Source organism: Salvia miltiorrhiza, chromosome 4 (genome assembly GCF_028751815.1).
Source record: "Salvia miltiorrhiza cultivar Shanhuang (shh) chromosome 4, IMPLAD_Smil_shh, whole genome shotgun sequence".
Classification (NCBI taxonomy): domain Eukaryota; kingdom Viridiplantae; phylum Streptophyta; class Magnoliopsida; order Lamiales; family Lamiaceae; genus Salvia; species Salvia miltiorrhiza.
In genome coordinates this window covers 49,083,305-49,095,771 of record NC_080390.1, presented here as the reverse complement: position 1 = coordinate 49,095,771, position 12,467 = coordinate 49,083,305, and the positions used below count along the sequence as shown (strand labels likewise).

Here is a 12,467-nt window from a genome sequence, read left to right as displayed (position 1 = left end):
GAAAAAATGATTCACTAACTGAAGTTAAGATACAGATGGACTTACTAACTCTCTCTCAACACCCCTATAATTAACTTCCCAAAACTTCACTTACAGTAGGTAATTGCAATCCCTCACAAAAACTTCACTAATCCCTTAGCAAAGTGAAAGAACTGATTATGCAAAATATTAATCTCTTAGAAAGCTTCTTGACGCATTCACACTTATACGAAACGCGTGAGATAACAATATGAAATCAAGAACTAAAAAATATTAAGAAGAGATCACCAAAAAGGTTCTTCGGGTCGCCTTTATATAAAGGGTTGTCTTGCAAAATCCTTGACAAGCTTTCATAGCAAAATCGGTTATCTCCTTGAAGACAATCATGAAAGAATCTATCCATAATCTTAATAGTTTATACAGTATCTTCAACATCTTGAAGATAATCATGAATGATTCTGTCCATAATCTTAACAGATTATATCTTCACCAATAAAAAAAAATTAAAAGTCATAAAGTTCTAGAGTCTCACGGATATAAGAAGCTTGAAGTACATTTCCTTAAACGATCCATACAAATAAGGAAATCGCAAGTTCCAAACTAACAAGAACATCTACAGATCTACTTGTACTAGTATCTCAAAGAGAATTGAACCAAACGCAACGAAAACAATTGTAGGCTCCAAGCAGTCCCTACATCTTCAATTCCTATATCAAACATTTTATCTACTTCATAAAAGACCAAGCATTCAACTTCCAATTGTAGGCTCTTACTTTTTATGAATACAATGACTATATTTGGGGCTCCAATTACAACGCAAAATTCACGGAAAATAACATACTCGAGTGTCACATATTCTATCCAGCCATAGATACAATACAAGTACAATATTAAAATATGGAGCACACCTCTAATTTCTTTATCTCTAGACTTTCTTTTTTTTTTCAATTTATGGATGGAATTTATTATTACTTGTTATTTTTATTTTTTGCACAAAATATTTGTTTTTGTTTTCGCACATTATTTTATGAATAAAATATACAATATGCGTCTTGAATGAAAAATTATAAAACAACCTTTAACTCCATATATTATACATAAAAATGAAATTTGAAATAAGTAGACTACTAAGATCATTTAAAATTCTAATATATTAAAAAAATAGTTTTTTCTTTTACTTTCTTAAGACATTAGAAACTCTTTTTAAGTTTTGTATTTTTTTTATAATTCTAATATTTTGATTCAAATTACTATCAATTTTATATTAAGAGTTTATTAATAGGACACATGACACTATCACAAAAGATATCAAATTATTTTTATTAATTTATTTTAAGAAGAAAAATATATAGTTGTCACGTTACAAAAGAATATTCGTTGAATTGATAGAGGAGAAAGAATATTAGTTGCATTGATAGAAAAGAACGGGCCGGTGTTTCAGCGTCCCCGAGAGTTGAGTTGATGAATCCGACGCCACATTGGCACTTGGAAATTTGTAAAACTCAAAGATGACTAATTAAACAGTCAGATTATCAGACTGGAGAAATAATTGAATACTTGTAATCTACTACGTTCCCAATTTCAATTCACAAATAAAATTCAAGAGGTTTAATAAATTTTTCTCCTTATTTGTCCTGGGTGAAATGTAGGTGTTAGTGTCCTTGGAAAAATGAAAAAGTCAAGTATACTGAATTTGACCCATAATCCCAGATCCCATCCAAAAAGAAAAAGAAAAGCTAAGCCACCCAACTCTGACTGATGAGTCATATTAAGGAAATACCCATAATTATACATTTTAGAATTTCTCAAAGTAGAGACGGAGGCAATGGAGGAAACTTTTCCAATGAATGGTGGAGATTCTGCTTACAGTTACACCAAAAACTCCAAATATCAGGTAACTTATGACAGATTTGAATCACATTCATTTCCACTCGTACAATAAAACTGTAGAGTAGCATGAATTAAGGATTCCTCATAATCCGCAGAAACTAGCGTCCGATGCAGTGAAGGAAATGATCCAAGAAGCAGTGATTGAGAAACTAGACACGGAATCAATGTCGAGCACAGTGGCGATAGCAGATTTGGGGTGTTCGGTTGGCCCAAACACTTTCTTCACCGTTCAAAATCTGATGGAAGCAGTTGAAGCCAAGTGGGGTTCCAAAAACAAGCTGGAATTCCAAGTATTCTTCAACGACCACTCGGCCAATGATTTCAACACGCTCTTCGCCTCCCTCCCAGCGGACAGGCAGTACCACGCAGCCGGGGTGCCCGGCTCGTTCCACGGCCGCCTTTTCCCACGCAACTCCATCACCCTGGCGCACTCCTCCTACGCTCTCCAGTGGCTTTCCAAGCAGCCTCAAGGGGTGCCGAACGAGGGCAGAATTCACTACACAGGCGCATCCGAGGACGTGGTGAGGGCCTACTTGGATCAGTATGAGAAGGATTTGGGAGTTTTTATGAGTGCGAGAGCAGAGGAGATTGTGAGAGGAGGTCTTCTCATTTTGGTGGTGCCTGCAACTCCTGATGGAGTCTCCCACTCAGACCAGCCTGCAGGTGTTCTCTTCAGTTATCTTGGACATAGCCTAATGGACTTAGCTAATGAGGTGATGACAAACTAATATAGAATTGCTTTATTTGGTGAATGATTAAAATTGATGGTTATGTTGTAATGGTGACAGGGAGTTGTTGATAAAGCTAAAATAGACGGCTTCAACTTGCCCATCTATGCTCCGACAGTAGGGGAGATGAGGAGAGTGATAGAGAAGAATGGATGTTTTATGATTGAGAGAATGGAGCTTACAGATCCGAGGTCAAAGATTGATGGAGCTATTGATATAGGTAGTCTGATAATGCACATGAGAGCTGGAATGGAGGGGATCTTCACCACTCACTTTGGAGATTCTGTGGTTGACAGAATGTTCGCCAAGGCTTCCGCAAAAGCTCAAGAAATGTCGCACTTATTGGAGTCTACCTATCATCAAAGTAGTGCTACTCAACTGTTCCTTGTGCTCAAGCGTAAATAGGGTAATTTCTTGCACTATCAATAAGGGGATCGATTCAGCTGTTGTTCATTTCTCAGATCCTGCCCTGCCCATCAAACAAAAGTTACATCTCACTTGGTGAAAGCCCATCTTTTAATGTTATATTGTAGCTTCAATTTCTGACTACGACTCGCTATAGTACAACTGCGAAAAAGTTTAATTACTAACTCAAGTTATAATGTTCGAACATTTTTTTTGGCGTGCGTTGACATATTATAGCGTTTGGAAACTTTCTTTTTGCAAATTAAAGCCAATGTTCGTTTTATAAGATATTTCCTCAAGATCCTTGAGCATTCTCTAATGTGTGGATTAGTTTAGGCAGATTATCTTTCCTTCCTTTAATACCTGTTCATATAAATTAATATTCCTTGTCAACTGCATGGTAATATAGTATTTTAAATCTCTCCGGTGAATCAAGACTCAAGTGGAGGTTTACGGTTTTGAGTCTTGTTTACTTAGTGTTCTCATAAGCACTCTTGTGTCTTTGTGAAAGATAGCTAGGTCATCTCCTATGTTGTCCAATAATTAAGTTGTAATCATTAGTTAATTATTATTAGTTTATAAAGTTATAGTATATGTTTCTTTGTTGGAGTTGAGTGATGCATATGTTGCTAGCTTTCATCGTCGGTGGAGTTTTAGAAAATTACTTAGGGTTTTTGACTCAGAATTTAATGTGCGTCCTCTATAACTTAATTTCGGGTACCCTCAAACATATATAGTTGTGTTATCATCAAAATGAGTAATCAATTTTCTGTGTTGGTCCACTAATTATGGATGACTAGCATAAAGAGCGTACAATATACATTGTACGCATAACCAATGTTATTTTATTTGATATATAAAAGTAAAAAAAAAATATATAAACATAATATTTATTACTCATCCGTGTACTTTTCTTTTTCGTCTATTTCATTGATAATGGCCTCTTTCAGAAAATGAAACCACATTTTCTCACAAAAAAGTTGTGGCTCTACCACTTTCTATCACTTGATTTACTTCTATTTAACCACTCTTCTTCTTAAATAATCATGTCAAACAGTAATAAATCATTATCAATAGGATGAAGGGAGCAGGGTACTGATTTTTTAAATCATATTAGGAACCACCATTGGTGAAAAATGTTGGAAGTTCGGGATTTTATCATATTTCCATTATCGAATTTTGTATAGCGGGACATTTTATGGAAAAAGTTGAAAGTTCGGGACTTTTTAGGAGAAAATGAAAGTTCGGGATATTTTATAGAAAATGCTAAAAGTTCGGGACATAAAATACTATCAACCCTTGATTTTTGACGCAATGTTTACGGCAAATTGAATTATCTTCAAACAGTTTCTATATACTATATTGTTTGCGATTATGACTTGGTCCTATGTTGGAAATTATCACCCCAATTTCTACGTTAACTTATCATGAATTATCTTCAAACAATTTCTATATTATTTGCGATTATAACTTAGTCACGCTTCACTTTCTTGTTTTGTCTTTCAAGTAGACTTGCAAGTAATCGAAGCAAGTCTGTTTAATTTCATTGTTAGGAAAGGGAGGGAAGAGGTATGCTTTGGCCTATTTAAACCATCCAACTTGAGACTATGGAGCCACCATTAGGAATTACTTAATTACTTTTGTGCTAGCAGGGTACTGATTTTTTAAATTATCTTATTTCAACCAACCTAACAACTCAAAATAAATAAATGTCATTGAAAACCCCATTACACCAGGTATATCTGTCATCATTCATCAATATTGAACAGGAAATTTGCTGAACTAGTAACTACGATTAGAGTATCTTTTGGCTTTTGCTATCGTCCTTTGGCCTTTCATTTTCTGATTAGGTGAACGAAAATATATGGCTGCCAAAGACCACCAATTTAAAATAACTCATGCATGGTTACTATAATCACAGCGAGCTAAATTAATGCAGCTAATGTTTGAACATAAGGATTCATGTCTCGATCAATACACCATATATACATATATAAGGAAGAGTTCAATAGAGAACACTAAATATTCAAAGAACAAAGAACATTAAACATATAAGTAATTTCCTTTGAACGTTAAACGTTCGTAAGAGTTATTTCGTTGAACATGGACGTGAATAAACATTGAATTTTTGGGGTTATGGGATTCGACCCCTATACGTTCAACGCCATGTTCAACGAAATGACTATTACGAACGTTTAACGTTCAAGGGGAATTACTGACATGTTCAATATTCTTTGTTCTTTGAATATTTAGTGTTCTCTCCATTCAACCTAACCCTATATATATAAATCATATATAACCATTAATCATAGAATGTAAAACCCCGTAGTAAGTTAACTAATCTAATTGGTTCTCAAAAAAAAGAAAAAAAAGTTAACTAAACTAATTAACTGTGGTTTGGAGAATCTTTTGTCATAATTCTTTAGCTCTCAATCTTTGAATTGTAATGTATTAACTCGTAATTAAATAGCAAATTGAACCTAGTGTCTTTAAATAACCTTCGTTCCTAGCTAGAGTATGTAGACTGCAGGTTTGTGATAGCTATTAATTATTTTACAGGTGAAGAATATATACCTCAACCGGAGACAGGGGATGGCCAAGTCTTTTCCGACCGTGAACGGTGGCGACGGAGCTTTCAATTACGCCCAAAACTCCCAGTTTCAGGTCACATTTCTTTTTAAATAGTAATCATTATTCTTCATTTATTTAACAGTTTGCCCTCACTTTTTTTCGCTTATAATCAGTCAGATTCTTACAAATGAAACACAGCTACCACAGATTAAATGTAGTGTACTTTTCGCTTATTTTTCTATCACGGCCTTTGAAAGTTATAAAAGTAGCATCACCTTTTTTTTCCTTCCAATTCTATCATCGGAGCAATTAAGGTTCTGGTGTCGGAAACGCATGCGTTTGGCGGCTGGATTTGAAGCTCTTGTAGCTATTTTAACCGGAATCTGGCATGCGATCATGTCACGTTTCTGATGGCTCCGAACTTGATATCAAGCTTTAACTATGTATTTTTGAAAACTTCTAGAAATCGAGATAGATTGAAAAAAGTATAATTATGATGATGACTATGCAGTTAGAAAGTATGAGTTCCGTGAAGGCGATGATCGAGGAGGCAATCATTGAAAAACTGGAGGCAGATATGTCGAGCGCAGTTAGCCTCGTAGATTTGGGGTGTGCCGTGGGGCCGAACACATTCCTCACGGCGCAGCACATGATAGAGGCACTAGAAAAAAAAACAAGTGGCCTCGAATTCGAGGTTTTCTTCAACGATCATGCCTCCAATGACTTCAACAAGCTGTTGGCCTCCCTCCCACCGCCACCGCTCCGCCGATACCACGCCGCCGCAGTGCCAGGATCGTTCCACGGCCGCCTTTTCTCCCGCGCGCGCATCACTTTGGCGCATTCTTGTTTTGCCTTGCATTATCTTTCCAAGGTGCCGGAGGAGGTCACCCACAGCAACGAGGGCCGAATCCACTACACGGGCGCCGGCGCGTCCCCGCACGTGGTGAAGGGGTATTTGGATCAGTTCGAGAGGGATATGAGAGCCTTTCTGAGCGCCAGAGCAGAGGAGATTGTGAAAGGAGGGCTAATGTTTCTCATCATACCTGGAATTGGCGACGGCCTCGCACACTCACACAGTTGTTACGCTACACTGTTTAATCTTATTGAATCCAGCGTATTAGATCTAGCTAATGAGGTGATGACCGAAATTAATTTGCATATATATATATGTGTTTAATTAATTATGAGATTATTATTTAATTTAATTGCAGGGAGTTGTGGGTAAAGATGAAATCGACGGGTTCAACTTGCCCTTTTATTTCCCACGTGTGGGGGAGGTGAGGGAGGTGATAATGGAGAATGGGAGTTTCAGCATGGAGAGAGGTGAGTTGACGAATTCGAGGTCGAATGTTAGTGCACGTGCCATGATAAATCACGTGAGAGCTGGTCTGGAAGGAATGTTTACGCAACACTTTGGTGAATCTGTGATGGAGAAAGTGTTCGCAAAGGCTTTAGCAAAAGCCGATGAAGCTTCGGAGGAGGTGGAGGCGTCCCTCCGCGACTCATCTCAACTGTTTTACGTCTTGAAACGTAAATAAGTAATATTCACATTACATGGAATTACTGGTGGAAGTGGAACCCCTTGCATAGTTGTACATATAAAAACAGTTTTTCTAATAAATTCTCATGTTGGATCCACTCACAAACCTGGCCTATAAATTTGTTTGTTACTGCATTTTCGAATTGGACACTCTTTGCGCTTACAAATCATTTCAAAACAAAAATCATTATGTATGTTTTAATCCTTACATTTAAAAATCTTACACAAAATAGTTTCATTCCTCAAAAAGTCAACATGACAATAGTCTCGATGCCTGTCTTTAGTTACCTTCTTTTTTTAAAAAAAGAAACACAATGAAATCTGATTTGGCTTTATAATGACCCACTCTTTGGAAACATTTGTTTGATGAATTTGAGAGATAAAATTGATAAAATTAAGAGAATTAGATGATGATTACATAATTTATCCAATTTTAAAGTGATAATGTTCGCTAATATTTTCACCACGCCGCAAGTATACGGGTAGTTGTAATATATGGAAGCAAGGTCGTATCCCACAAGGATTAGTAGTTCAATCTAGTGATTATCCTAAGTCATTATGCTAGAGCTATTTAGACTAAACAAGGAGGTGAGTGGTTTGATTAACTAACAAATTCAAAGACAAAATAAGAACAATCAAATAAAGTGGATTAATTAAGTGATGAAGGTGGTTTAGGGATTAGGCAACGATGGATTAACAATGGACTTCAATTTAGCTCAATATTAGTCTTGATACTCCTATTTATCTAGAATGATCTCCCAACTAGTTCTAGCCCACTCCCGGACGACTAAAACGGTAGATTACGGGTCATAGCTGCCGTCCCCGATCAACTTCTAACCTATAACTCCCAAAAGCACAATAAGATCGATAAACTCTCACCCAACTCTCAACCTCCCGGTTTATTGAGTCAATATGTTTCAAGCTCCTAATCTATTATGATTATCCTCTCCCGATTCAAATCACAAATGAGAAATGCATAGAAAGTGGCCAACAATCCATACAAGAAAGAATACTAGGGCTTGCAAAGATAATGACAAGGAAGTAATCAAGACATATATTAAGCATAATAATCAATCTATTACATCATCCATGAGCCTAATCCCCAAACTAATGGGGGATTTTATCCAAACATGTTCACAAACAACAAACCAAAATCAAAGAAATACATAAATGAAAGAGAGAGTAAGAAGTGACAAATCCTATTAATGAGCTTTCTTCAATCTTCTCTCCTCTTCAATGCCTTCAATCTTGGTAAAAAGATGTGGTAATGGAGGCTAGGGTTTGGTGTGAATGAATTGGGGAAGATGGAAAATGGGTGAGTATGAGGTTGGGGATGATGAATAGTGTGAGGAAAAGGGGGAGAAAGGGGTTTAAGGGCTGAAAAACGCGACTCCGCTCTTTTCCCGCGGTCATGGCCCGCGCCCGTGGTGCTCAAACGTGGGCAAAACTCAGGGAACCCGCGGTCCCGCCCCGCGGCCGCGGGTGGTGACCGCGGTACACCCCTGGAATTGGGAACAGCTGACCCGCGGTCCCACCCCGCGGCCGCGGGTGGTGACCGCGGGGTACTGGGCGTTTTGCACAGTCCGCTCGTTTTGCTCCGTTCTCCCTCGTCCGGACTCGGATTTGGTCGCCGTTTGCGCTCACGGATTCCTCTCGAGACGTACTTCAATCTCATATCTTCAAAATGCTCCAATTAATCCTTTATTTTTCCTGAAATTACTCCAAAACTACACCAAGATATCAAATCTTCATAAAACTAAATATTCGGGCACAAACAAGCATTCACAAGCAAAACATGAAGGGAAATGACAACAAAACATGTGGAATTGAGGTATGAAAACCATGTTTGTCAACTCCCCCAAACTTAAAGTGTTGTTTGTCCCCAAACGACGAAGAGAAGAGAAATAAAAGTAAACAAACATGTGAGCATGAATTGGTGTCATTTCAAGGGCTTCAAATTTTACAAAAAATCTTTCAAAAGTGCATCACAAGTAGAAATGCATTCCAAGAAGTCACAAGTGATAATGAGTTCAATATTATAACCTCCAAGCTTGAATCCTAACAAAGTGGATGTTTCAATGACGCACTCAACTCTCAAGTGTTTAGAATGGACGTGTTTGCACTCAAATTGAAACAAGTATGCAATCTACCATAAGCTTGCCATTTATCCTAACTCTCTATACTTCAATGTGTTACAAATAAAGATCAAAAAGGGCTTCTATTTAGATTGCAATGAGAGCTCTTTGGTGAGGTGAGGTGTTTATAGGCAAAGTGACTCATATCCCATACAATTCCCAAATTGAATATGTCATATTCACCATTGTTCTTTTCTAATCAATCAACCAATATCCCCACTTTTCTTCCTTTTCACCCTATGAATACTTATCAAGACCATGATTCAAAAGGCAAATCACTCCCCTTTATGCTCTTTTATTCACATTCATTTTCATTTCTTTTTCTTATTGAGCTCATAGGGGATTAGTGATTTTCACACAATCAAAGCTTGATAAGCAATTTCAATCATTTCCCAAACTTTTTTCTTCATCAAAGCAACCACTAACACTCTAAGTTCTACCCCTTTATCATTGGTTCATTCAAAGAAAGGCTACAAGGCACAAAAGGGGTAAACTAGGATCATATGAGAATTTGGCACAATTGGGGTCAAGTGGCTAACAAAGATGGCCTTAAATCACTTCAATATTAACAACACATCTACTTTTATTTTCAAGAGAGGACTCATGGCAAGTTCTAGAGACCAACATACATGCTCAATCGATTTACACTCAAGAACAAAATGAGATTGTGATAATATGACAATCAATGGCTCAAATCTTACAAGCTCATTATCAAGTTCTTGGAGGCAAAACATTTAACTCACTTGTCACAAGTTCAAACTTTTCATGCATAATCCACAAGTGATACACACAATTTCTTTTCAAAAGCAACATTCATATCATAAGCCCAACACACATTTCATCCAACTCATGTTTTTCAACAATCAAGCTCAAAAACAAAAGACAAGGAAAAGCTCAAAAACAGAGACAAAATCTCATTATTCGAAAACTAAACTAACTAAATAAATAAACAACGGATAAACGAGATAAGTAACCCATCTTCACCCTCCCCCCAAACTTATTTCACACAAAGTGAAAATGAGTTTGGAAGAAAAGAGAAGGAGAAGTTGTCTCGGACTCACAAAAAAAAACTAACATATAAAAAAAAAAAAAAAAAAAAAACCATACAAAAATTAAAGGGTACCTTGTTGGGGTGCCTCCCAACTAGCGCTTAGTTTAACGTCATGAGCTAGACGTCTCCATGATGGTGTTATGGCTCGGGGGTGGTTCCAACGAACACTTCAACTTTTGGTTTCAAAGGCAAAAATGCCTTGATTCTTTCCTTCTCAACCACAAAGGTTCTTTCATCCTTCTTTCTCAATTCAATTGCTCCATTGTTGAAAACCTTGTTGATTTTGAAAGGACCCGTCCATTTTGATCTTGGCTTTTCCGGAGGTAGTGATTGACGAAAGGTGAGGAGAAGGACTTCATCATCGGGTGCAAACTCCCGTTTTTGCATCATCTCGTCATTAGCACTTGTTATCCTCTCCTTGTAGAGGCTTGACTTCTCAAATGATTGATACTCATCTAACTCTTTGAGTTGGAGTACACGGTCTTGCCCCATTGGATGTATCTCATTCTCACCAAAGAATGCATACTTCAAGTGTGTGGGGAGAAGCTTCAACTCCAAGCCTTGGGCTTCCTCCTCTTTCCTTTCTCCCTTCAATTTTTCTTTCATGTTGATGCAAGGTTCAATCACTTGCATCAATTTGCATTCCTCCACTCTCATTCTTTCTTCCCCATCTTTGTGCTTGGGAGCTTTGTGGATTGAGAAGGTAACACTCTCATCATTCACTCTCAATGTGAGCTTGCCCTTTGCAACATCAATTAGGGCCCTCCCCGTCGCCAAGAATGGACGTCCAAGGATCAAAGGTACATCCTTGTCCTCAACCATATCCAACACCACAAAATCCACCGGAAAAATGAATTTGTCAACCCTCACCAAGACATCCTCCACTATCCCTTTTGGATATGAAACGGAACGGTCCGCCATTTGCAAAGCAATCGTGGTTGGCTTAATAGTTCCTATTTCAAGCTTGTTGAAGATGGAGAGAGGCATCAAATTTATGCTTGCTCCCAAATCACACAAGGCCTTTCCAAAACGACCATTTCCAACATCACATGGGATAGTAAAGCTCCCGGGATCCTTGATCTTGATGGGTAGCTTCTTTTGAAGAACGGCACAACATTCTTCGGTGAGGTTGACCGTCTCAAATTCTTCTAATTTCTTCTTCTTGGATAGAACTTCCTTGAGAAATTTTGCATACTTGGGCATTTGTTGCAAAGCTTCAACAAGGGGGATGTTGATGTGTACCTTCCGAAAGATCTCAAGGAATTTAGAGAACTCACTCTCCACATTTTTCTTTTGAAGTCTTTGAGGGAATGGAATTGGTGGGCAATAAGGTGGTGGTGCCTTGTACACATCTTTCTCCTTCTCCTTATCGCCTTGCATTTTTGAGGAAATGTTCTCATCATTGTTCTTGACTTCCGGAGGTATCTTGGACTCTTCAAGTATCTTCCCACTTCTTATAGTGATAGCCTTGCAATGTTCTTTTGGATTCACAACGGTGTTACTCGGAAATTGCCCCTTTTGATGTTGGTTGCTTAAGGATTCAGCAATTTGTCCCACTTTCATCTCAAGCATTTTCAATTGGGTTGCTTGAGCCTCTAACCTTTCGTCGGTTCTTGTCATGTGGGCTTGAGTGGCCGTCATGAATTTCATTAAGATCTCTTCAAGGTTGAGCTTCTTCTCTTCCTTAATCATGCCATCACTCACCGCAAATCCGGGCGGTGGTTGCAAGAAGTTATTGGGATTACCATAGGCAAGATTTGGGTGGCGATTTGTTTGAAATCCTTGATTGTATTGCCCTTGCCCTTGGCCTTGATAACCACCTTGATGTGAAGGCCGGAAATTCCCTTGGCCTCGGTTGTTGTTGTTGTTGATGTAGTTCACATCCTCGAAGCTAGTTTGTTCTTCAACCACGGGCTCTACCCTTGATATTGACATAGCATCAATCTTGTTATTCATGGCGGTCAATTGAGCTGTCAAAAGAGCTATCGGATCCGAGCTTGTTGTAGCCGCCACCCTCTTCAAAATAGTCCTCTCCCCCGTAAATTGGTAGCTATTGGCGGCCAAGTTCTCTATGATGTGGGTGGCCTCCTCGTGGCTCTTCTCCAACAATGCTCCATTGGCCGATGCATTCATGTCTCTTTGCATCTCACCACTACACCCGGTATAGA

The 12,467-nt window shown here is 38.2% G+C and overlaps 2 protein-coding genes across 2 annotated transcripts; both read left to right on the top strand.

The window, feature by feature from the left end:
* The first annotated feature begins 1,733 nt into the window (after positions 1 to 1,733).
* LOC131020127 (loganic acid O-methyltransferase-like) lies at positions 1,734 to 3,209 on the top strand. The gene is made up of 3 exons (XM_057948808.1): positions 1,734 to 1,873; positions 1,965 to 2,582; positions 2,658 to 3,209. Exons 1-3 carry the CDS (start codon positions 1,805 to 1,807, stop codon positions 3,000 to 3,002), a joined length of 1,032 nt encoding a protein of 343 aa, XP_057804791.1. The 5' UTR covers positions 1,734 to 1,804; the 3' UTR covers positions 3,003 to 3,209.
* A 2,113-nt stretch (positions 3,210 to 5,322) lies between these two features.
* LOC131020126 (loganic acid O-methyltransferase-like) lies at positions 5,323 to 7,211 on the top strand. Its single transcript, XM_057948807.1, has 3 exons — positions 5,323 to 5,666; positions 6,085 to 6,708; positions 6,785 to 7,211. Exons 1-3 carry the CDS (start codon positions 5,595 to 5,597, stop codon positions 7,109 to 7,111), a joined length of 1,023 nt encoding a protein of 340 aa, XP_057804790.1. The 5' UTR covers positions 5,323 to 5,594; the 3' UTR covers positions 7,112 to 7,211.
* The last annotated feature ends 5,256 nt before the right edge of the window (positions 7,212 to 12,467 follow it).